The sequence below is a fragment of the Sceloporus occidentalis genome, unplaced genomic scaffold (genome assembly GCF_023333645.1).
Source record: "Sceloporus occidentalis isolate IW3139 unplaced genomic scaffold, rSceOcc1.0.p SCAF_3, whole genome shotgun sequence".
Classification (NCBI taxonomy): Eukaryota; Metazoa; Chordata; class Lepidosauria; order Squamata; family Phrynosomatidae; genus Sceloporus; species Sceloporus occidentalis.
The window spans coordinates 95,178,322-95,205,584 of NW_028316983.1; the positions used below are offsets into that span (position 1 = coordinate 95,178,322).

General features: G+C 39.2%; 1 protein-coding gene across 2 annotated transcripts in view; it reads right to left on the minus strand.

Moving 5' to 3' along the window:
• LOC149316450 (adhesion G protein-coupled receptor L4-like) overlaps window positions 1-27,263 on the minus strand; it is a 143,122-nt gene that overhangs the window by 6,957 nt on the left and 108,902 nt on the right. For both annotated transcript variants that reach the window (XM_089515515.1, XM_089515514.1), the window contains exons 14-15: window positions 2,686-2,777; window positions 592-760 (exon numbers count right to left, since the gene is read on the minus strand). In XM_089515515.1, coding sequence (XP_089371641.1) covers window positions 592-760; window positions 2,686-2,777 — 261 coding nt within the window. The remainder of the gene's footprint in view (window positions 1-591; window positions 761-2,685; window positions 2,778-27,263) is intronic.

Here is a 27,263-nt window from a genome sequence, read left to right on the forward strand (position 1 = left end):
GGCATGAGGGATCTAAGTAATGACACCCATGGTCACATGAGTGGAATTAGGTTATATAAGGAGGAGATTATCACACACACTTAATTCCTATCATTTTTCTGATGGGATACATGCACGTTCAACTCCAAAGATGGCTCTTATCGCATTCTTCTGTGGCTGGGCGAATGCAACCTGGGCTTATTTTGTGGCTTTTCAAGGATGGGATTTTCCTTGAAAAGTTGTAGGATAAGCCTGGGTTGCATACAGGGTCCATACAGGTGGTAAGACCTGTCTTTGGCATTAAATGCACATGTATCTCATTAGGAAGATGATCGGATAAACATGCATTGGGCATGTTGCACTGGGTTAGGGGCTGCACTATTTTCATGACACTCCTCTGGTAAGCTTCCTCAGGCTTCAATGTTTTTACTAGGTTTGCTGAATGCATAGCCCTATGTGACAGCATATCTTTTGATTAAGAAAAGGCTGAAAGACCAACCTTTCAATAAAAGAATTCAAAAACCATCAAAATTCTTTACTGACCAGTAGAATGTAAGTGTGATTTTGGGTTGTGCTTGTTTGTGTGTGCATGTGTTCTGTGGAAAAACTTACCTTTCGTGACAAAACACAAAGAAATATGAAGATGAAAAGTCCCTGAAATGCATTGAAGATTGTAAAAAGATATGCCGTGACTACTGATCCTTGAATGACATGGAGCACCCCGAAGATCCAAGTAGCACCAAGGAGAAAGAGGAGCGAAAGAGCCCCCCGTGCACAAGACCTAGAGAAAAGCAAATAAGTGAGTTTTCCCCCTTCTTTCTCCTAATTTCTCTAAACAAAGCAAGTATATATATTTTTTCAGTTGTGGAAAAAAATCCCCAGGAACTGAAGTTACATGGTTTGGCCTTTAGGGTGTGCTGCAGTGCTGTTACCAGAATGTTCCCGTCCAGCTGCTTTCATAGGAAAATCACTGAAGAAATTCACTGGATGGCTTTTAAAACACTGGCTGTCTTAATCTTCAAATCTGTTTTCTCTGGTGTACTGCAGAGCCATATGATTTGATTTTAAATCTACTGTTAGTGTAATTCCCCAAGGTAAAACATATGTCTGTTATGAAGTATACCCCCTAAGAAACCTTGGAAAAAAATGTATAGTATGCTCTTAGGTCAGCACATGTGCATGACTTCAAAGGGAGCTTTTGGCTGCTTCTCAGTTTCAGCCTCAGAGATAGTGCTGGCTGTAAAACCAGACTTTCTCTTTATATTAAAAGGATTTTGCTTTTACAATGCAAAAGAACTTTAAATTGTTGCAGGGTTGGAATACTGATGCCCAAATAGCATACGCATCAATTGACTGATTCCAACCCCCTCCTCCTTTTTTTTTTTCCTGGTTAACACAGTATAATACAAGTATATCCAGCTTTGCTCATGGACTCTGACAAATTACACCATGTTGTCTCGCAAATGGGCTCACTGATTAGTTTTCTCTTTCATTTTCAGTCCAGCAGTTTCTGGACTTTCTTCACACAAGAAAGCTTTCCTCCTGCTGCCCCCTCCTCTCTTACAGTGTTGCTTCCTCCGACATGAATACATTTTTGACTTCATTAGAAGCAGTGCCCTGTGAGAGCTGATCGGTGGAGGAAACAGGACAAAAGTGATCAATCAAACAATTGCTAAATCTGAACCATAAATCTCGTGCAGTGCCACTGAAACTGTAGGAGTGTTTCCAAGCAACAAAAACAGTAAGTTGTTTTCAATGGTCCCTGTAGCACACTCCAGCTTTTCCAGCACAAATGGTTTTCAAGGTCTCTATAAATCAGTTTTAAAGAGAACGAGTTGATGGAAAAATCATAGCAGCCACATGATACAAACTGTTTAAAAAATCCTGGGAGAAGAACAAATAACTGAACCCACATTTCTGTCTTCCTCATAAAACAAACCAAATCATTTGGAAAGCAAGCGCCTGATATAGCCATAGATGGATTTTATTTTTAAATGAACCCCACATTTATTGAGAGAGTGAAGCTCATCCTTACTGAAATAAATGGGACTCAGGCAGCAATCTGATACACACTCACCTACCTGGGAGTAAATGCTACTGAACTCAGTAGAATTTACTCCTGAGTAGCCATGTGCAGCAGCATTGCACTGAGCCTCAAATTTGGCTTCTTTACAATATGTGGTATTCTTCACATATTGTGAAGAAAAATGCCAGTTCTATGTGAAATACAGCTCTTAGGAAGTAGTTCTCCCCATCCATGTTTCGCTGAATTAGAAGTGTAAACATTTTATCAACCCATCAGTATTCTCACATAAGTATGTTAATAATTTTTTTTTAACTCTAAAGGGGCAGATTGTATAATGTTGATTCAAATTCCCTGGCACTTCATGGTGCCTGCAGAATTTTTGGTTATTACTGTTTCAGTAAAATTATTATTGAACTGGTCATAATGGGAAAGGTCATTGGGATCAGTGCCATTTATGTCAGTGGCTACACAATTAGAATTCAGGGTGTGATATTTATGCAGTTGTCTGTAAGACTAATGACTTAATACAATATAGTGTATATTTTTCTTCTTCATAAACAAAGCAAGGCTTTTTTTCAGGAATGATAAAGCATAATAAAGTTAATAAAGAATTACCTCAGTATGTATATATTTTCAAATCTACAGATGTTAACAAAAAACGTATCAGAGTTGGAATTTACCGTATGTTTTCATAGCAGCTAACTTCTGGCTTTAGCATGGCTGTTTGTTGGAATACTTTATAGATTATGACACCAAATGCCATTAAATTAACCTGGAAAAAATACAGATATAGACTGTTTTGTTTACTGAAACAGACGTTGGATTTAAAGCAGTGTTTTTATATTTAAAGTGAAAAGATTATTTTCTGTGCTGTTGAGAAGAAAAAGCCACTCTGATCCATTTATGTCAAACAACACAGAGCACTATCATAATGAAGGTCAAAGAGGATTGTAACTCTATATTCTTTCAAGTGTATAATTAAGAGCAGTCTGCAAATGTTTCTTGAATTTATTGGTAAATCTCTTTGGTTTTCAGATCAGAATTTTGTCCTGAGTATTAATACAAAATTATGCTTTCTTGCCTAGGCAATTCATTTAAATCAAAACTAGTCTATTAAAAATGTTTTTGATCACATGCAACCTTCTTTTTGAAAAAAAAATCACATTAGTAATCTTATGCATGTGCTGAATTTCTTTGGGTAGAAATGAAGCAGGAGAGAAATACACTTTCTATGTGTTTCACTAACAAACAATGGTCAGGAAAGTATGGAACTGCAGCACAGAAATGATAATACATCCTAAAGAAAAGAGAGACATTTGCTTGAAAAGTTCTATGCCAAATGGAGATAAAACAGCTTTCCATATTTTTTCGAGAAAGATTATCCACTATGGAGTTGCATCTCTCTTTCCTTCTAAACACCCATTCCACTTATCTCCCCCATTCCCCTTCCTACTTTCTACTAAACCAGGGGCTAGGCACTGGCCAGACACAGCCTCCAACCACTCTTTGCAACCTCACAACTCACCTAGGATACCCTGAAAACTCTGGGACTCAAAAATGGTATTTCAATAGGGAGGAGCAAATAATTGCAGGAAAATCACCCAAACTATTGCAAAATATGACAGTTTAGACTAATTTGTCTCTCATAAACTCCAATCCTTCTGAACCAGAAAGGGCGCCCCCCAGATTGGCCAAAATAAAAACAAGGGGTGACTTCCCATCACTGGGATTATTTTGATATGTGTTTTTGGGGAAGTGGACGAGAAAAATGGCCATTCCTTGATGTGGTTGGCTGCCTCTGCTCTAAACCATGTTTGCCAGCTGGGCACAACAACATCATAATTGGTAATAGCTGCATTCAGCTGCTGGTGGAGAAAAAAAGGAGGACGTTGACTCTTCCTCTTCTTGTACACCATGTAGTTGCTGCATTAATTGGAGAAGGGCATTGGAGAAGACCCAGAGAAATATACATTTTCCCCAAACCACCAGGGTCTTTTGTAATGTAATGCTCCAGATACTGCATTAAAGAAAATAATCCTCTAAATGTGGCTAGAATATCTCTATTGGTGCTTATACTGCTCTTGTCAGTCTGGTCAGGAAGAGGAGTTCAATGGGAAGGAATAGCAGTACAGTGAAAGGCTGGATTTCCTCTTTATCTTGCATTTTAATCTGAGCCAGGGGGGAAAAACAGGCCTTGTAATGCTCATTACAGGTGAACATCATGTGCTGCCGAGACTTTTATTTATGAAATGTTTTATGGTTGATAATGATATAAGATTCCCCAACTATAAAGATACACTTGTCCCTCACACTTTCTGGGGTTAGGGGCACAGGACCCCCATGAACGTGGAAAAACATCAAATAACAAAAACACTACGTTTTTATCTGAGAACATATCTCTAGGAATTTCTAGGTCCTCCAGTGCAACTCTGTGGTCAACATCTGCCACACACTGAGCATAGAACTGTGCTGGTGGAACTTTCTCTCTAGGAATCTCTAGGTCTTTCAGTGAAACGTTTGGTTAAAGTTGACCATAGAGTTGCATTGAAGGATCTAGATATTCCCAGAGAGAACATATTAATAAAATCTGTGAAGAATCAAATTTGCAAAGGTCAAAGCCGCAAATATGGAAGGAACAAATGTATATCGTTAAATACTAGACATATCCATCTCATAGCATTCCCGGTATTTGTGCATGGTTATGAAGGCTGGATAGTGAAGCCAATAGGAAGATAATCAACTCATTTGAAATGGGGAACTGGCAGAGAGTTCCATGGATACAATAGTTAAAAGGACATATGAACGGGTCTTACAGGAAATCACAGCTGAACTCTCACTTGAAGCAAAGATTATTGTTGTACTCTGGACATATTATGAGATGACGTGACTTATTGGAAATGACATTAATGTCTGGTAAAGTGAAAGCCAGTAGGAAAAGAGAAAGCTCACATTACAGGTGTGTGGGTTCGATAAAGGAAGCCTTGAAGGTACAAGCTCTGAACAAGGCTGTTGATGACCAGGGCTCATGGTGTTAACAGGGACTTTCATACTATCAGGATGACTGTGATACTTGTTTAGTGAAGTCATTTGAAGTACATCAAGGAGTCTGACCATATTTCCACAAGCAGAGTTTTTCACTGAAAATTATTCACAAGCAAGCACAGTATAGCACTTTTTTAATAGTTTATTCCAGTTTCACGGATGTGTTAACTTAGTGGTTAAGATGCTGACTGACAATTGCAAGGTTGGCAGATCAGTGGGTCAAGACCCAAGCACAACATGATGGAGTGAGCTCCCACTACTAGTCCCAGCTTCTTCCAATGTACCAGTTCAAAAGCATGTAAAAGTGCAAGTAACTAAATAGGTAGCACTTCTGTGGGACAGTAACAGCATTTTAGGCCACCATGCTGGCCACGCAACCATGGAGTCATCTTTGACAATGCTCACTCCCTTGTCTTAGTATCAGAGAGGAGCACCATCCCTTACAGTTTGGACATGACTAGACAATCTTGTCAAAGGGGAAACTTTTTTTTTTAAAAAAAAATTCCAATTTCACCTGCACCTCCATTCATAACAATAACACTCTATCTGGACAAAGCTAGCTGGAAGATTGTTAATGAAGAATTTTATAAAGTTATTTTAAATACTCAAGGGAGCAAATTGGTACCTTCAGACCTCCCTGTGTTTCATGAATTAAAATAGGGGTGCTTGAATATGTACAGCATAAAGCATCACTGACTGACCATCCCTCATGCAGTTCCACTACAGTTCCTTTCAGTGCAGGTTAGTAGTTCTGGTAAGAATGGGCTGGTGAATCTTTTCATACCAGGTGCACACCCAGGTTGGTATCTAGGCTGGCAGATGTTTACATGCCCGTCCCCGCACTGACCCTGGGACCCACCACCAATGCATTCTCCATACTTTTCTGCACTGTCATTCATATAGAGAAGCCCCCTGTTACTGTGTCAGATGCAAAAATAAGGTACCAAACTGCAGCCACATGGTCAGGTGCCCCATTTCCACATTAGACATGGTGACGGGGCTTCCCAATAGGAGTGACAGCACAGGAAGGTAAGGAGCATGCAGGGACCATTTAAATAGCCAGCTTTTGCTACAGAGTTTCTGGGAAACTCTGGCAAACTGGGGTTTGTTGTTGTTGTTGTTGTTGTTGTTGTTATTATTACTCCACCTTTCTTCCCGAATAGGGACTCAAGGCAGCTAACAAAATTTAAAACAGTAGAAATTAAAAACAATACAAAGCATTAAAAGGTAGATACAAAGTTTAAAAAGCAATTACTGTATTTTCTGGCGTATAAGACTACTTTTTAACCCAGGAAAATCTTCTCAAAAGTCGTGTGTCGTCTTATAGGGCAGGTGCTGAAACTTCCGAGCTGGACTGGTGAATATGCGGTTACTGCATATGGTGGGGGGAGCTCAAAATGGCCACAGCCGCATCCCCTCCATATGTGGTGACCATATGAAAGCAGGAAGGGAGGCGCTGTACAAGTACGGTAGAATAAAATCTTGGAGACAGGGAGGGCTGGGCAGGCAGGGAGAGCTGACCAATGCAAGCAGGCTTTGCATACAACAAGTTTTCCTGCTAAGTACCTGCATGTCATAAGCATTTGAACTAATTGAATTAATATTTTTTTTAATTTTTATTTGGTGTGCGTTGGAAGAGGGGTAGTCTTATACGGCGAGTATATCCCAAACTCTATATTTTAACTGGAAAAGTTGGGGGTCATCTTATACGCCCAGTCATCTTATATGCCGGAAAATACAGTATATTTTGACCTGCATTTAGTGTTGTTTACCCCAGGATTGGGCCAGATCCACCAGATCTGTGTCTGGTCTTCCAGGATCTGTGAGGCCAGGGAGAATATGGGTTTTTAGCCTGTGTGGAAAGCCCCTTTGAAGGAACTATCCAAGAGCTATTTTAGGGATAGGTTTCAGCCCCTTTGGTAGCTCATTTAAGTCTAAATGAAAACCTCAGAGCACATCCACTGCCTTGCTGGTGTTAGAGAGATCAATCTCCGCTGGCTTTTCACATAGTCAATTGATTGCACATATAGAGGGGGAGAGGATTCCGCCTTTCTACCGATATAGGGACTCAAGGCAGCTAACAAAATTTAAAACGGTATAAGTTAAAAACAATACAAAGCATTAAAATGTAGATACAAAGTATAAAAAACAATTATATTTCCATCTGCATTTAATGCTGTTTATGCCAGGATTGGACCAGATCCACTGAATTTACCTTAAGGTTTCTGGCCCCCTCTTGTACACAGCTGAAAATATGGAAGAGCTAAGGAAATACAAATTGTGATCACCATGTCTCTCTTTCTCTTCACTCTTAGCACAAAAAGAAACTGGGAGAAATAGCTTTTTAAAAATCAACACGAGTTGCCGCTATTTAATTGGTATTCAGTTTGTTTTTATTTATTGGTGCTGTTGATTAGAATTGTATGCTCTCTTAGAGGCTTGTGAAGTGAAAGAAGTGAAATAAGTATATTGTTAAATAGGTAAATATATACATACACAAGTTAGTAAAATATGGGCCACAGATACTTAACCAAAAACAGGAGATATGGTCACTGAGAACTAGGAATGGCCAAATACATTTTTGGACTGTTCCCCACACCCTTTCCTCCCGCAAACAGTTTCAATAGCTTTACTGCAACATTATGTGATTTTTCTTTTTTAAAAGTATGATTTTAAATCTTTCCACCCATAAAATACACATTTTTAAACCAACTCTATCTTCAGGGTGAATGCATTTTGACACTCTATATGCATTTTTGTTTTTGGGATGAAAACTGTCTCATAAAACTCAGGTAGGTCAGGCAACTGAACAATTAGCCTATTTTGATTAATGTATTAGCCTGAAAAGTTTGAATCACATAAGTGTGTATAAAACTGTGGGCCAGACAGAATCCTCAAGCACTGTTGGTTGGAACACACACACTTCAAAGTCCTGCCTTGCTGATTTCTGACTTCCAGTCTCACAAGAATTCCCCTTCCTCAGAGAAGCTCCCTTGAGTTAAAGTCCTGTCTGTTTATTTCTTGAAAAAAGAAAAGAAGGGAGGAAAAGAAAAGAAATATACTTCAGGCACAACTTTGGAGAAGTGAGGCTTGTGTTGGATAGAGCAAATGTGCAGGTGTAGTAGGAAACTGATGTGGTTTCTAGGCCTGAAATCCCTGAATGTTTTAAAATTTGGGGCCAGTGCACACTGATGTTTGTTACTTTTACCATCTTTTGGTTTCGTTTGCCTCACCAGGCTAAAAATGCAACCACAGGTCAAATTTCCACTGTCTGTTGCATCCATATGCTTGATTGTGATCCTGTCAGTTTTCCCGTGGGTATTGCAACTGCTAAATTTCACAGTGTTAGTGAACCAATAGTCTAGGTTACATGAAATGTTCCTGCTTGTGAAAACTTGCTTCTCCTGGATTTTAGGGACCTTTCCTTTCCTTTTCAGCTCCCTACTCCATCACTCATCCTGCTCAGAGAAGCTATTTGGACCTCTGTGTCTGTATATCTTAACAAACCCCACCAAAGTGTGTGTGTGTGTGTGGGGGGGGGGGAGTATTAGCGATATACAGTAAGCAATAGGTGCATATGTACAGATGAAATACATAAAAAGGACTGATTAGTTATTTAGAGAATTAATCCTCTCTTACTATTTGGCATGAAAGCTGTCTGAAGCTACTTATATTTAAAATTATAAGATATAATACCTCTGAAACCTGTTGTTTTCAAGGTTAATTGTACAATTAAGCTGACCTTTATTATAATTATATGCAGGTTTACGTTGTATGGTAGATATTCTGGAGAATATTAGATCAAATAATTATCTCTAGCTGACATTCTGTTAATCTGTAATGCTCTCATTAAAGGGCAGGGCAAATTCTAGCCAGAATACAAAGGAGCAACTCAGCATAGCTTTTAAGCAGAAATGTATAAAAAATTTAAGAAACTGGAAATCTCACATATGTTGCATCAGCTAAGTTATTTGGTCCAGTTTCTACTCCAATATTAGCTAATGATTGACAAGAACTAATGGATTCCACAGTGTATACATTTCAGCTTCTATACCTGTTTTTCTATGCTGTCTGTGAGTTGGATCCAGAGATATTTTGTGTGTGTGTACACTCCCCAAAAACATCTGCTCACCTTGTAGCCACTGTACCAAAGGCACATGACATTTATGATGATTTGCAGGCAATGTGGGGCTTTTTGCTGAAAATCCAATTAATAAAGAACTGTCTTTTACCTTACATCTTCCTGGAAAATGCAGATAATTGTATGTGTAGCTGGCATGTGGTCAAGAATAATGTGAAGTATGGGAGACATGATCATCCAGGACCAGTTTTTTACACCACATGAGTTCACATGAAGGAAATGTGTGATGGGTTACTCCTAACTCTCCATGGTTAGTGTGGTGTTAATGGGGTGGCTGGGGACCATAAAAATGTGCTGAGGCTACAAGATGGGTACAAGCTTTCTGTCAGTGTAGACAAAGAGGCTTGACAGACCGTGCCAAAAGGGTGTGTGGAAGCCACCCGTCTTTGCTCCTGAGGGAGCCTGCAGCAACCAAACTGCACGGGCTCCCTCCACACCAAAAAGAACCTGCTAAAAGCTTTATTGGTATAAAGAGTATGGCAAACAGCAATTAATGATGCAAGCACGGCGCCCTGTCGTGCAGATGTAGCACCACGCTTGCATCATCACGGCAGCCCCCGTGTGGATGGGTGGCTGCCATGATGGCATTGCTGCCGTGCGCTAGGGTTTGGGAGTGTGCAGTTGGCGTGTGCTCCCGAAACCTAATTTTGGTCTGACGACGGCACTTTCTGCCCAACTGTACTGGGCCATAGTCTCAGGAGTTTATCACACTGGGGCTGATTTTGGCATTAAAGAGAGATTAATGCACATTTAAAGCATCTCACAAATGAAACGGAAATGGTGAGTAATTGCATGAATGATTATATTATTATTATATTATTTATTTATTTATACACTGCTCTTCAGCCAAAAGGCTATCATCACATGCAATTGTGCAAATAAAGTGACATTGGAAATTCATTGTTGCTGAAATCCCAAAAGTAAAGAAGATGCACATTAATGCTTTTTTGTGACCACTTTAATTGCTGGTTTTGTGTGATGTTGTGTGAAGTCATTACATGTAATTATGAGATTTTTCTGGGATATTCACAGGTTAAATTCCTGATCTCCTTCATATGATAAACTCCACAGAGTGAAATCCTCTTAATGAAATTGGCACTCTCAGGTCCCTCACAGAAGAGACAATGTGATGTTCACTATTCTCCACTTACCCTGTAGCCCTTCCCTTCCCCAAATACTCTGAGCTTTCAGAACTGCTAGAGCAATCCAAAAGGTGGTAGGAGATTTCCAGAAGAAGGAAAAATCAGAGAAAACCATCCTTTTTCTCTGAGTAGAAGCCCCCACAAGATTTAAACCACTTCCATTTATGCCAGGGGTCAGTCCTTTTGTAAAGAGAATGGGCTAATTTTTACTATCTTTTATTTATTCATTTATTTAGTTATATCTCACCTTCCATCCAGTACAGGGACTCAAAGTGGCTATACCTGTCTCTTTAACAATAGATGATAGCTTTTGATAATCATGTTCATTTTGTTTGCTACACACCTTTTTAATTTCTTGTGCTTTTTCATGGTCCTTACCAGATCTTCTGATACAACATTCCCAATATGTGGTTCACATTTTATCAATGGGTGGGGAAAAATCTAAATTCCCCAAGCAGGCATGGAATGAATAGGTGTTTCTAAGATGCTCTAAAGTCTAACATCTTTGAATAATAAATTTATAGTCATGGTGGGTGGGTGTCCCTCACCTGTTTTTAGTTTGTGTTGCAACACCATCTGCTGTAACTAGGTGAGAGATTGCTATAAACCAGAGGGAGAAATAAAGTTGAACAGTATCGTTCTTGGGGATTTAAATACACCTACAAGACTCTTAAAACAAGAAGCTGCTGGACAAGAGCCAGCTAATTCCTATTGTTTGACAAAGGAAAAGCTTGTGAGTTTCCTTCACAATTAAATAACTGAAATACGGAATTTTCATGCTTCTCTTATACATTTTTTTAAAGGAAGCTTCATCCCAAACATACCCATATGGATATGATCTGAAAGGTGTGATTTTCTTATTATTGCTATTATGTGCCTTCAAGCTGACTCTGACTTTTGATGCTCCTATCATAGGTTTTCTTGGCAAGATTTATTCAGAGTAGGTTTGCTTCTGCTTCTTTGAGGCTGAGAGTGTGTGACTTGTGCACGATCACCCAGTGAGTTTCCAGGTCTGAGAGGGGAGTCATATCCTAATCTCCCAGAGTCCTTGTCCAACACTCAGTCCACTACAGCATCTACTAGCCTCACCTGCTGTGGGATTCATTATATGCTGTTGATGATAAAGATTGTTTGCTAATCTGGCTACTGCTAATGTATTGTTTTTATGGAGCAAGGTATTGTGGATGGTTCAGATGATTAATTTTAGATTCTATTGACATTCTGATAAAAACATGTAAGGTGAGGGAGCTTGCTGTCATGATCTGCTTGAATTCATTATTGTAGATGCAACATGTCTAAATAGATAAAATATCAAGAGATCCACTATACAAGATACAGAAATAATATATTACTAAGCCAGAGGATTCTCATTCTCATATCAGCACTAAAAGCACATTAGGTTTTTTTTCCTTATCTGCAGTGGAACTGTAATATTCACATTAGTTATAATGTGCATTAGACATAACAGTATTTTAATATTTTGGTGTCTGGGTTATGTGTAGATCTCAGGAGCAAATGCAAAACTGTCCACAACATTCTTTTCTTCTGGGAAAAAGGGGCATGTTAATCCATCATATGGTAAGACAGGCAAGACAGAAGTATTAGGAGACAAGGTTTAGAAGAGGGAGGGAGAACAGGAACGTCAGTGTAATGATTAGAAGCTTAAGGCTATAACAATATGCTCACTTTGGGATGACATATCAGGAAAGCTGGTCTTAAACAAAGATGCACAAGAACTACTGAGAATTCTTGAGGAAGTCCCAAACAGCAGGTAACCCTATCCCCCAGACTCTAACTAAGGCTACATCCACACTGCAGAAATAATCTAGTTTGATACTTATGTGAAACATTTAGCCTTCTGTGTCACAGAGCTCTGGTGCCACAACAAACTACAGTTCCCAGAATTCCACAGCACTGAGCAACTGCAGTTAAAATAGTATCAAACTGGATTATTTCTGCAGTGAGGATGCAGCCTATGTGTAACATACCCAACAGAACATTTTTGAGGGGGGGGGGGGAGGTGTCAGCCTGATGTAGGAATTAGCAAGCCTACATCATGACTTTTTTCCTATCTGGTCTTAGAGGGGTAGATAGACTATTTCTGAGAATATGAAACTGAATTTGTTCCAGTTATATGACATCTTTTCAGTTTTTTACAGTTATCATTCTTATGGGCCCCAGCTACAACCTGGTAGATTGGGGATTGTTTTTTATTTGTTGATTAAATCCTTTTAAACTGCTTGATTCCAAAGGTATTTGATTAGGCAAAACCATCCAAAGCTTGTTTATATTCTTTGGGCTATTTGATTCTGCAGCTTTCCCTGTAAACAAATAAAATATCCTTTAAATGAAATGCTATTGAACACTACAGTATACAAAGAACTCTACCAATGTACTCACACTATTGTTCCTGTTTACAAATGGAAAGAACAGCAAGTATGAATCATTGTAATTCTAAGTTCCTCCAGAGAGAATCACAAAACCATATGATATCCTAGTGTGTTAGATTTTGCATTAGGATCCATGACTGAGTTGTAAGACATCCAGACAGCTCCATATTGAGCACACATCTGAGGGATACCAGCTATTTCATCTTCTGTTGGCAGTTTGCTTAAACAGCTGGCTTTGAATCTGTATCTTGCTGTATGTCGGCATACAAGAAAAAGAGATGGAATTTGATTTGCCCAGCCGTTGCCTTTGCAGTGGGATTATCCAAAGAAAAGCCAGAAGTATCTAGTAGTTTTTTGAAGATTTTTTTCCTTTTTAAAATAACACTTTATACATTTTGTTTCACATAGCTTCAATGAGTGGACATTTCTACTGCCCATGTTCTGCAGGACCCATTTAGTCTTTTTGGTACCTAGGGTATCCATAAAACCTTCTTCTGGTACCACATTTCAAATGAGTTGATTCTCTTTCAGCTTTCTTCTCTGTCCAGCTTTCACAGCCTACACAGAAATTGGAAACAAAATAGCATGGAAAGCTTTGACTTTAATATTCAATCTTTACACTTCAGGATCTTGCCTAGTTCCTTCATAGCTGCCCTTACAAGTCCTAGTCTTCTGATTTCTTGACTTCAGTCCCCAATTGGATTAATGACTGAGCCAAAATCTTTCACTATCTCTAAGTCTTCATTGTCTGCTTTAAAGATATGTAAATTCTGTGGTTATTGTTTTTGTTTACTTCATATTAAACTGTAAATTTGCCGTTGCACTTTCTTCCTTGCCTTTCTTCAGTAATCATTCCAAGTCTTAGCTATTTTCTGCTAGTGGTATGGTGCGCTCTGCATATTTTAAATTGTTGACACTGCTTTCTCCAGTTTTCGTGCCTTTTTCCTCTGAGTCCAATTTTGCATTATGTATGATATGCTCAGTGTATAGGTTAAACAGATAGGGTGACAAAATACAGCCTTGCCTGACCCCTTTGCCCACTGGAAACCATTCTGTTTCTCCAATATTTTTGTTCAGAGTACAGGTTACACAATAATCAAGGATAATCAATGTTGTGGCACACCCTTTTCCATTGCTTTTCATGATCTAGAAGATCAGAATTTTTGTTATAACTGGTAAAGCACAGGTTGATTTTCTTTTTAAATTCTCTGCTGTGCTTCATTAACAAAACATATGGGTATAATTTGATCCCTTGTGCCTCTTCTTCTTCTTACCCAAGCTTGGCTATCTGGCATTTCTCTCTTCATATATGGCAAAAAACTTTGTTATAGAATTTTGAGCGTCACTTTGCTTGCATGGGAAATTAACGCAATAGTCTGGTGGTTACTCCCATTTCTTATGTCTTTTTCTTATAGATTGGTATATATATTGAGTGTTTTCAATCCGTGGTCCAGTCTTTTCTTTTGTTTTCCATTTTGTTGACAAATATTAGTTATTATAAAATTAGTGGATTCTGTATCTGTTGCTTGAAACAGCTCTATTGATATGCCACCTGTTCCTGCTGATTTATTTCTCCCAAGCACTCTGAGTACAGCCTCCACTTCATTTTCTAAAATTGGAAGTTCGTCTTCAAATGGTTTTTCGTGAAATGAATCTGTCATCTTTCCTCTCTTTTACAGTATATAGTTCTTCAGTTTGCTGTTTCCATCTTGATCCTTCCTGATCCTGCAGTGTGGTACCCTGCTGGTCATAGAGCATCCCCACTCTTGGTTTGAATTTCTCTTTAAATTTTGTAGTCTTGTGGAAGAAATTTATTCTTCTATTTCTCTGCATTGATTATTATAATTGTTTTCTTTGTCCCTGCACACAGGTCATTGAACAGTTGCATTCAGGGTTCTGACTCTATTCTTGTCACCTTTTACTTTTACTTGTCATCTGTCATCCCATGGGACTTTTCTTTGTTTTTGGCTAGAGAAATTATCTGTATGCTTTCTTCCCCCACAATGTCCTTGATTTCAGATGAGAGTTTTTCTGGCTCCTGATCAATTAGACTTAATAGGACAAATCTATTTTTCACATTATCTTTACATTTTAATGGGATATTCATCATGTTGTATTTTTGCACAATTATTGATTTAATGTTCTTCTTTAACTTTGCTCTATTTTTATATTATCATGGACTGTGTCATAATATTCTCCTGGTTATGGATTTTTTTCTTTGTTCCAGGGAGAATGATATTCTGCTTCCATTTATGTAGTCAGTCTGATTTCTGTGCTGGTCACCAGGTGAATGATCTTCTGCTTCCAAGTATACAATCACCTCTTTGGTTGCCTGAAGAATATGTTTGCAATGAACAAACTGTTGGCCTCACAAAATTCAGCCAGCCACTCTCTTGTTTCATTTCCTGATCTTAGGCCTAGTTCTCCTACAAAGTTTTGTTCTGCGCTATTTCCTACTTTTGCATTCCAGTTGTCTATGATTACCAACACGTCCTGTTCTGCTGTGTGATCAAATGCCTACTTGACTTCTTAACTCTAGCATCAAATCTTTCAGATTCATGATCTTCTGCCTCTGTAGCTAGAACATAAATTCTGGTTATGGTAATATTAATGGGTTTTCCTTGGTAGGCATGGTGGTGCTCACCATGGTACTATCTTTGCTTGGTGGTGGTACTCCGTGTTTCCTGTGAAACAAGAGCCTATGCTGACAGACATTGTGCAGCTGGTAGGGTTTCCCACATCAGAAGGCCTCTTGCTGAGAAACCAGACTAAATCTGCCAACAACAGTGGTGGTGGTGGTGGCAATGGCAGAAGATCTCTCAGAGACAACAGCAGTGACACCCTGAGACCTTGCCATTCAACAACAGACCAAAACACAGATTAACATGTAAATAACTTTCTCTCAACCAAGGGGCACACAGGCCCGTTCCACACAGGTGGAAAGTACGTGCATGGCACGTACTAGGGTTAGAAAGGGGCATCCTTTCCAGATGCCCCTAACCCTAGTAGGTGCTGAGCACGTACAAAATGGCAGCGCCCATTCTACATGGGCGCCGCCATTTTGACGTAGCGGATGCTTAGCGTCCGCACGTCTTGGCACCATTATGATGCTGCAAGTGCGCCATTGGCACTTTGCGGCGTCATAAGGGCACCACAAGAAGAAGCTGCATTTTGCAGCTTCTTTTTGTTGCGCGGAGGAGTCACGCGGTTTGGCCGTTGGGGCTCCTCTGCGCAGCAAATGATGGCGCCGGCAGACCGCCCTTTTTGGGCGGTCTGTAAAGTGCCATAGTATCACTTCCATGCCAGCATTCTCTGAAGATGCCAGCCACAGATGCTGGAGAAACATCAGGTATAAACTTCCAGAAGATAGATACATAGCCTAACCCCCCCCCCCAAAAAAAAAACAAAAAACCTATAGTGACACAATAGTTAACACTTGTTAGCATTTCACAGAAGAAAGCAATGGCAAACTACTCCTGAAGCATTCTCCCTTGAAAACCCTATGATGAACTTCCAGGGTGACACACAACAAAACAGATGTGCCACCACTGACTGTAATGGGGCAAGGCCATCCGCAGATGCTCCAATTCATGGATAGCTAGCCCACTGATATGGAAGGCCAACTGTATCTTTAACCCCACTAGAGTTTCAAATACATGCATCTAACATGCATTTTAAAACTTACAAGAAGAAAGCTGCTTTGGGAGAACTGAGAGTAGATCTGTGGTTGTGGAGTGGGGGAAAAGCATATTTTCAAGAATTATCTATTCTCTTACCACACTATTAATCCTCATGTGAGCTTTCTGAAACTCTGGTCTAAAAATAAAAACAAAAAAAGGAGGGCTGGGGAGAGGACAAATGGCACCATATCTTTAATATATGTCTCGATTAGATCCTATTTGAACTGCAGTAACACACTCAGTGTGGGGCTTTGAAAACTGTTCAGAAACTTCATTGGGTCCAAAATGCTGTGATTAGAATGCTGACTGGGGCCAGTTATAGAGTGCATATAATTCCCTTATTCAAACAGCTTCATCGGCTCCTGGTTTGTTTACTGGGCACAAAGTGAAGTGCTGGTCATGACCTACAAAGCCATATACAGCTTAGGTTCAGACTATCTGAGAGAGCATACCTCCCTATACAAACATGCCAGAATCTTAAGATCCACAGGTGAGGGTCCTGTTACCATCAGTCCCACCACCATCATAGGTTTAGTTGGTAAAGACATGAGAGAGAGCTTTCTCGGTGGCTGCTCCCACTCTGGAATTCCCTTCCACTGAAGGCTAGGCTGCCCTCCTCCCTGCCCTCCTTTTGCCAACAGGCAAAGCCCTTTCAGTTTAAGTAGGCTTTTAACATGTAAGGGATGCTTCTTGTTGGGGTGTGTACTTTATTTATTTTTTTAACTTTTCTATGTCTTTATACTGTATTAATGTGATGATTTTTAATTGTCCTTTTTCAATTGTATCATTAGGTTTTTAATTGATTCTTCATGTGAGCTACCTTGGGTCCCACTCCAGGAGAAAGGCACTACACAAATGAAATAAATAGGCCATCACTAGTCCCAGCTTCTGCCAAGTTACCAGCTTGAAAGCATGTAAAAGTGCAAGTAGATAAATAGGTACCACTTTGGTAGGAAGGTAACAGTGTTCCATGAACCTCGGCATTTAGTCATTCTGGCCACATGATCATGGAGTCCTCTTTGACAATGCTGGTTCCCTCGGCTTAGTAATGAAGATGAGCACCACCCCACTACAGTCAGACACAACTAGACAATCTCGTAAAAGGGAAAATCTTTACCTTTAAGTAAGTAAGTAACAAATGTACACCTCATATGTAGTTAGCCAAAGGAAAACCTTTCCTTTAAAGTGCTAGTCTCTGAGATCATAGGTAACTACAGTTTATGGATACCCTATTTTTTCCTGATGCAGTAGTAAACATATTAATGCATGATGTTATGTAAAATAATTCTAGATTTAGCATAATCAACCATAATTTTTAATTGAGTGCTAAGGGTGTTAAAACACACAAAACCTGTTAATGCATATGCAACAGCTCTGTGTTGACTTTCAGCCATAATCCCAATGGAATCCATCTAATCAATTAATCATAGATCAAGGCTTTTATTGTGGGTGAGGAGGCATAGCATTTGCTATTATAAGGTGCTATGTTTGCCACCAGATGATTTTCTTGTAGGTAGGCCTGCTCATTTCAAGAAAGCAAAAATATCTGACTGGCTTAGAAACACACCTGTTAAATTAGCTGGGCAACTGTCTAGTATGTCCTTGGATGATTTCCAATTTTTGCCTAATTTACCAACATATGGATACTCAAAAGTGACTCACTGGGTTCAGTAGGAATGCATCTTTAGTAAATCATGTACAAATTATCCCACTTAATTGAAGTGATTCCTTTGCTTATGTATTGTTAAGCCAAGTTCTAGTTCCTTTTGCCATTAAATGAACTGTGCAGGTTTATATATTTTGAAGGTCAAAGTCTTTGGCAAATATAGAATCATAGAATCATAGAATCGTAGAGTTGGAAGAGACCACCAGGGCCATCCAGTCCAACCCCCTGCCATGCAGGAAATCCAAATCAAAGCATCCCTGACAGATGGCCATCCAGCCTCTGTTTAAAGACCTCCAAGGAAGGAGACTCTATCACCTTCCGAGGAAGTGCATTCCACTGCCGAACAGCCCTTACTGTCAGGAAGTTCCTCCTAATGTTCAGGTGGAATCTCTTTTCCTGTAGCTTGCATCCATTGTTCCGGGTCCTGTTCTCTGGAGCAGCAGAAAACAAGCTTGCTCCCTCCTCAATATGACATCCTTTCAAATATTTAAACAGGGCTATCATATCACCTCTTAACCTTCTTTTCTCCAGGCTAAACATCCCCAGCTCCCTAAGTCGTTCCTCATAGGGCATGGTTTCCAGACCCTTCACCATTTTTGTCGCCCTCCTTTGGACACGCTCCAGTTTCTCAATGTCCTTTTTGAATTGTGGCGCCCAGAACTGGACACAATATTCTAGGTGGGGCCTGACCAAAGCAGAATACAGTGGCACTATTACTTCTCTTGATCTAGACACTATACTTCTATTGATGCAGCCTAAAATAGCATTGGCCTTTTTAGCTGCCGCATCACACTGTTCACTCATGTTCAACTTGTGGTCTACTTGGACTCCTAGATCCCTTTCACACGTAGTTTCATTCAGCCAGGTGTCACCCATCCTATATCTGTGCATTTTATTTTTCTGCCCTAAGTGCAATACCTTACATTTCTCTGTGTTGAATTTCATTTTGTTAGCTTTGGCCCAGCTTTCTAGTCTATTCAGGTCATTTTGAATCTTGATCCTGTCCTCTGGGGTATTAGCTATTCCCCCTAATTTGGTGTCATCTGCAAATTTGATAAGTATGCTCCCAATTCTGTCATCCAGGTCATTGATAAAGATGTTGAATAGCACTGGGCCCAGGACAGAGCCCTGTGGGACCCCACTGGTCACTTCTCTCCAGGATGAAAAGGAGCCATTGTTGAGCACCCTTTGGCCAATCCAATTTATAAAGAACTTGACAGCCAATGTGTTTCTTTTATGGCTTGCTCTGTTTTCATCTTTAGGTATTACATGATAAAAGTTAATGCAGTTCTAGGCTGCATCAACAGAAATAAAATATAAAAATCAAAGGAAGCTAGTGTACCTCTCTGTTCGGCATTGGTCACCTTTTACCTGTGAACCACCTTGGGTCTCTCCAGGGAGAAAGGCAGGATATAAATGAAATAAATAAAATTGAATATTGTCTCAATTTCTGGGCACCACAGTTTGAGAAGTTTTTTTTAACAAGCCAGGTCATGTCCAGAAAAGGGTGACAAAAAGTGTATCCACACTGCAGAATTGAGGCAGTTTGACACCACTTTGAATGCCATGACTCTATAGTACAGAATCCTGGGAATTGTAGTTTGGTGAGGTATTTAGCCTGGTCTGTCAGAGAGGGCTAATACCTCACCAAACTACAGATTCCAGGATTCTGTAAGATAGAGTCATGGCAGTTAAAGTGGCATCAAACCACTTTAATTCATCACTGTGGCTACAGACTAAGATGGTAAAAGTCTGAAAACAAACCCTATCAAGAATGAGGTAGGTGAGTATATTTAGCTTGGAGAAGAGAGGGATGAAAGGTAACCTTCAACTATTGGAAGGATTGTTGTGTGGAAGATGGGTCCAGCATGTTTTCTCCTATTCTAGAATGTGGGGTCCAAACCAATAGCTTCACATTATAAGGAGAAAAAGATTTTGGCTAACCATTAGAAAGAACTTCCTAACTATCAGAAGTTTTGACAGTGGAACTAATTACATCAGAATCTGAGATCAGAACCGATAGGATGTTATTATGTTATTTGCTATTTAAAAAAAAAGTAGGCCAGAACGTAAAGCACTCTTTTCCTGCACTGAAATCCCATGTAGTTTTAGGGCACTTCCACAGGAGTGATATGGAGGAATAGTATTTTTGTGTGCTACATTGTTTTTACCCTCTCCCATTTTCTTTCCATCTTCAATGGGCTTTTTAAAAATAACAATAATAAAAAAAAATCTGTGATGCATAGCAGCTATGACAGCAAGAGACATGAAATGTAACAAGCAGGAAAGAGAAAGAGGGGAAGAAGCCCATGGAGCAAGGTGCATGCCTAGCAAGGAAGCTGGAGCACACTATATAGATATAATTTTCAAATTTCAGTTTATTTTTTTTGTTGGAAATAGAAATCTCTCTTTGTGTGTATGCACCATATGCATGAATGGATGGATAAATCATGGATGATTTGTATTATGTCATTATGTTTTTTGTTAATTTTTTCAGTGGTTTCAGCTGTTAGTATCAATTTGTTTACAGTGTAAAATACAGTTTTTTGGCCATAACATTGTATCATCTGTATGGTCCTTGGTTAATTTCATATTAAGGAGTGTTTATCACATTGTAGCCTGAGCTTTCACATTTATGTATGAATGGGCGCACGTGTGAGTGTGTAGTTGCAGATAGAGATGTACTATTTTGAATTTGAAAAGGAAATATCTATTGTTTTTTCTAAGGAAAAAAACTACTTTGGTTATTAAATTATACTTTCTTTTTGTGGGTGTTGAGGAGAATTTGGTACAGTATTAGTTATTTCAAATATATCCACTCCACCTTAATGTCACTAAAACACTATTACTGTGGTTAAGAAATTATACATTCATGTGGCTTTGTGCTCTATTATTAATTTCAACGCGAGATATTTTAACACATGTAAAGAGATATAAAAGGATTTGTATGTTTGGTACATGAAAAGATTGTGACTGTGATTTTTAGGATATCTAAAAGTGGTTATTGGTTTTTCTGAGTTCTTCATACTGTCTGCTGCTATTGTTTTAATTATGAAGGAAGAGGTGGATGACTGAGTAATATGGTGCTACTGAACAGAAATTAAACAGATGTCAGACTCTTAGAGCCAGGAAGAGGAAGGACCTGCTGGTAAAATGCAGTGCTTGCAGCTACTTGGTGCAGACAGCGGTGTGGCTGGGGTGTGTGCAGGTCCGGCTCATCAATATAGGTGAACTAGGCAGCCAGCTAGGGTGACAAAATTTAGGAACAGCTTGGCGGCTTTTTTGGTATTTTGTGTGTGTGTAATTAAATGATATTAAAGTGAAAACTCATTACAGCAAGCAATGTAAAAGCAAGCTACCATATCATGGTTTCTTTGTACAATGGCCAAAACATAAATGTGCGCCCCCCTGTCAGTGGTACAGTCACATGGTACATCATCTGCCTTCCGCATGCACCTTGAATGTAACCTCAAGGTCAACAGCCCCCTTTCTTCTTGTCGCCAACCTGCCTTACCCTGAGGGGCGACAGAGGGTGCCAAAATATTTCTCACCTAGAGTGGCCAAATACCTAGAGGCGGCCCTGGGTGTGTGTGGTTATTCCTGGTCCTGCTTACTGGGTGGCAGTGGTTCCTTGCAAGGAACCGCCACCACCATGGGGGAAGGACAAGGCTGAGGGCCTCCAGCCTTTCTTCCCCATGGTGGCAGTGGTCCACTCATGAGGAGCCTGCCACCACCACGGGGAATGAAGGCTGAGGGTGAAGGGGTGAGTGTGGACTTTTGGCCAAGATCCCCACACTGGGTGATTCTGGGGGTGGCAACGCCACTGAGTGCAGACACCCTTACATTCACAGATGAGCTCCTTGGCCAATATACACCAACCTCTTAATGCAAACACTTCTCAAAGCATCAGTCTCTCTAGCTTGCTTTTGCTTTGATGTAACAATTGCATTTGGTATTTCAAATGTCTTGGAAATACAAAGTGCTATTCTTTTCAATTCTGTTTTAGGATTTCTTTTTTTGTTTTTTGCCTTTCGGACAGCACATCTTGACAAATTGAAGGAAATCATGGAGGTCTTTAGGCAAAGAATTAGACAGAAGAGTAGGGCTAAACCATAGTGGAGACTCTTGACACACAGAGAGCATCATAATTCCTTAATATTGCTCCAAAATATTTCTGACTGAGAATAAAAAAATTGTCTATGTAGGTTGTTTATTAAAATATAGGATCAGTTATTTAAATACTGATTTTTATTGTGCAATAGGTTCTGGTATTTAATTTATATTTATACTTTTTTTTGTTACCTGGATCTTTTCTCTATTTGTGTTATTCTTTCTGTTCTCAATTCTATTCACTGAGGGAAGGGTAGATGAAAATTGGGGTTTCTAAAATTTATGCAGCTGTTTCCAGACAGGGATAGCAAGGTGGATGAGTATTCCCATAAGCTTTTTAGTGTACTAAAGTAACATAAATTTAAACACGGTGTCAGAATTATTCTAAGTGTGATAAATGTTTCCTTTCTGATATAAATGTAATATTTTTTTAAAAATATTTTTTAATGTAAATGTAACATATTGGCACTTTGTGATGTAAATGTAACATATTGAGTAACTTTAATATTTTTGTTCAGAAGGTAGTAGACACTGGACTTTTTTCTCCCCAAGAAACTGTATGACTACAAAGATGCTGTAGTTATGGATTTCCTACATGAGCAGGGGTTTGGAATTGATGAACTTTAGTGTCACTTGCAAATGTACAGTTCTATTGTTCCATGCAAATATATTAGACTAAACTGAAAGAAGTATAAAGTTTCCATGAAGAATGAAAGAACAAACACATCAATTATTAAGATTAAATTGCTAGGGTCAGACATTATACTGTAGCTCTTTTCTTTTTTTAAACAAAACAAACCCATCTTAATATAAGCATATTCAAAGGGCAAAGTAGAATATGAGCTACCTCCATATAAAAAATCTATTTGGTATCAAAGTTAATCAGGATTATAACTTTGTGGCTGTTTCTTCTTACAGAGAAGATCTAGTCTAGGGAAGATAGAACTAATTCTCAAGTTTTTGACACACTGTTTGTGAATCTGTTCAGTGTCTCACATTCAAAACTTCAAAAATAAAGCTTCCAGATCATTCTACTTTTCTATTTTCTGAGGTTTGTGCTCAATAATTGATGAAACTATCTATATGCTGATGTCAAATCTTAGAAAAATGAATATTGTCATAGGAGGGGGGGGGGGTAGGGAAGAGATGATGTCTCCTGCTGCTTTTTCAGTCATATACTTTCTTTTAAAAATCATATTAGATGTGGCTTCTTCAAAAATGTCTGATGTTCAGAACAGTTGTATAGGCATCATTCTCCCCAATGATATTTATTAACAATGTTAGAATTAACAAGCTTGAATTCTGATGTGCAATCTGATGTGAAAAGAGAAAGATGGGTAAAAATGTTGCTTCAGCACTGCTGTAGTCAGGATAGAAGACAGTTAAGCTGATAACTATGCAACAGTTTAAGATGGAAAACAAAAATGTATGCTATATTAATTGCCTAAAAGTGCATGCAAGCTGGCAGTCAGACAATGAAAGGTATGTCTGCTGTCTGATTTCTCTCATTATCCTCTCCCAGATGAATACGTATGTCCAAATGCTTTAGTTATTCTAGTCTGACAAAGTACTGGGGGAAAAAATTAAGAAAACAACAAAAAGGAATATTAACACTGGTGTGTGTGTGTGTGTGTTTGTGTGTGGGGGTGTATAAATAGTAGTGAGAATAAGAATGCAAAAGACTAAAGGCTAAACTATGCAGACTTTGTATGTAACTATCAAGTCTAGTCAGTGTCTTTACTTTCTGTTTTGTAGACTTCCATGTGATTATCATAGCACCAAACTGATGTCATTAATCCTGTGATAGTTTTAAAAAGTTTTAAATAGTAAACTCAAGATAGGAATCAACATCAGAGAAGAAGGCAGTTTAACCATTTATCCCTGTGCTGCAGAAACCCTCTTTTTTCAAAGTTACTGTTCACTCTGGAATCTTCTAGACTTAAGCAAGGAAGTCCTTATTCAGCCAAGATGTTCCATGAGTGTCTTTGGGCCAGTTAAGCGTACCTTGTGTGGTTGCTATGAGAATAAAACATATATTGGAGTGGAAACTGAGTGGCCTTCCAGATGTTGCTAGACTACAACCCCCAGAAACTCTAGCAAGCATAGCCAATAGTAAGGAATGTGGAAAGTTGTTATTTAGCAACCTCAGGACAGCTGTAGAATTCCAGTCCCTGACTTAGATAGACCAAGCATGCCAGCCACCCTGAGCTTTCTGAAGAAGGGATGAGATGATGCATAATGATGAGAAAGCAAGCAAGCACAATCTTCTTAAAGTGAGCACTTTGTAACAGTCACTTTGAATTCAGTAGGATGAATGTAATTATGAACATAACTCTTCTACTCAAATCAGTCAACCCTTCCAAGTCCTTATTTTTGAAGGCTTCATCATGGCCTTTGTGAACATGACAATAAGCCAGTTTACAAGAGCATACATATGCTGACAGTGAGCAGTTTGAATGGGCCTTTGGAGTAGCAAACTGATTGTCTGCTTGCTTAACCAAAGTGCCCTGTTCTCAACTCACTGGTTTCAGTGCTTGGGGAACTTCACTCAAGTAACCTCAAACCTACATTCTGTCAAGAATATGGGGATAAGAAGCAAAACATTAACTATAGAATAGAGTGCTGAGAGAAGAATTGAATTTGTTACACTTTTTTGAATTTCAAGGAAATAATAGATTTTTCTCTAACAATATTCTGCACATAGTTCATCATACCTATTGCAATCACAGTAGAAAACAAAATTTTGCCCTGTAAATTGTTTAGAAGATGACTGACCTGGCAACGCCTTCAACATTTCAGCCAGCTTAGCAATTATTTAGTTATCCTCTGCACCTCAAAGAAACCACTGGGTATTTTTCATTTCTTCTTCCCCTGTGGATTTTGACACCTTGAAACCCTTCTTTTCTTCTAAGACTGATTTTTTTAAACAGAAAATACCACAATGTATAATACTTGGATGCTACAGTGTGGAAAAGTTTAGGCTTTGTGATATAAGTAATTTAAACCTAAGAAGTAGCACAACTGTGCTATTTCTGTTTGTGCAAGTGTAGCATTTTTTCCATCTTTGCACCTTTGAGAACACAAAGCAGCCTCCTTGCGACAGCTGATCTGCCCTCTAATGGTCCTGTTTGAAACTGTCTACCATGTAGATCAGGGATGTCAGCTGGGTGCAGCTCCCAAAGGACCACTCCAGACACACCAGGTCATTTGTTTTCTGATCATAAAAAAGAAAGAAAATCTCCAGGAACAGCAATTCACCTTGTTGATGAGTTGCAGCCCTACCTGTACTTTTAACACCAGAAAAAAGTTGTTCTTCAGAACTAAAAGTAGACTTCTAGCTGTTGGCTTTTTTGACAGTCCATGTGACCTGCCCAGAACTTTCTAGGAGTAGGCAATTGGTCTCCAAGCCCCCTGGAATTGGTCAACCTATGCTTTACATCACCATAATGTGGGTCCCCTTTCTGTAGTCCACAACTATCAGAAAGGATCAAAGTTTTCACACTGAACAGTTTAGATGGTGAGCTGTACAACATGATGACCACACTCTATTGACTAAGCAGTTCAAAATTTTATGACCAAAACAGAGATCATTTGCCACAGAATGAGAATTTTGTGATGTTTCCTTTATTTCCTTCATGTTTTATTTGTGTAATGGAGGCACCAGAGGTGTAGTATAAGTGCTCCTCATGACAGTTCCCTCCAAGAACTCCCCAAATCCATCTGTCTTAATCCATGGTCCAAAACACACTGCAGACGTAATCCAGTTTGAGAATACTTTAACTGCCCTGGCTCAGTGCTTGGGATTCCTGGGAATTGTAGTTTATTGTGACACCAAAGCTCTCTGACAGAGAAGGCTAAATGTCTTATAAAACTACAGGTTCCAAAATTCCCTAGCATTGAGCCAGGGCAGTTAAATTGGTCTCAAACTTGATTATTTCTGCAGTGTGTTTTGGAGCAGAGTCAACAAATCACTTCTGGCACTTTTTGTAGCAGGAGCAGAACAATTGCTTTTGCTGCTATTGTTGTGTGCCTTCAAGTCACTTCTGACTTACGGTGACTTTTGCTTAATCAAGAGCAAATCTGTTACATCAGGGTATTTCGACTACATACCACTGTGAGAAAATCCTACTGTTAGGATTATAAATTAAGCTCAGAAGGAAGAATTAAATTAGGACAGGAGGAAGGAAGTCCGAATATACTGAGTCAGTGAACCCTGGTACTATTCCACCACTAGGCATCGCTAAGGAGTGGGGCTGCACTCCTAGTAGAAATAATATTACAAGATGTATTAAAAACATAGTTTAATAGCCTGTTTCTTGAGTGTTCAGAAACCCTAATGGGAAGAATCCTGGGCAGTTCAAGATATATTCTGCACGAAAGTTGCGCATTGTATTTTTATTTTCCCACAAAAAACAGGATTTCTCTCCATAGGAAACAGCGTTTTTGGGACATAAAATAATATTTCTGGTGAGAAGCATTGTTTGCTGTGTCCTAAATTCTGTTTCCTGCACAAAAATCATAGAGTTATAGAATCATAGAGTTGGAAGAGACTGCAAGGGCCATCCAATCCAACCCCCTGCCATGCAGGAAATCTAAATCAAAGCATCCCCAACAGATGGCCATCCAGCCTTTGTTTAAAGACCTCTAAGGAAGGAGACTCCACTACCCTCTGAGGGAGTTTGTTCCCCTGTCGAACAGCCCTTACTGCCAGGAAGTTCCTCCTAATGTTGAGGCGGAATCTCTTTTCCTGGAGCTTGCATCCATTGCTCTGGGTCTCTGGATCATCAGAAAACAAGTTAGCTCCCTCCTCAATATGACATCCCTTCAAGTATTTAAACAGCATGCAAATTTTGTGCAGAATAAATCTCAGACTGTGAATAGTCTTTAAAAATTGTACAGTTTTTCAAAACATTCTTGTGGGAAGAAAAGAAATAGCTATAATTACTCATTGCTTCTTTAAAGAAGAAAATTAGTTTAAAAAATCCACCCCTATCCCTAGCATTAGGACAGCCATTTGGCCACATGTACAAACCCTGTGAGCAACAGTTTGGGTTTATGCTTCCATGCAACTGGGACATGACCATGTA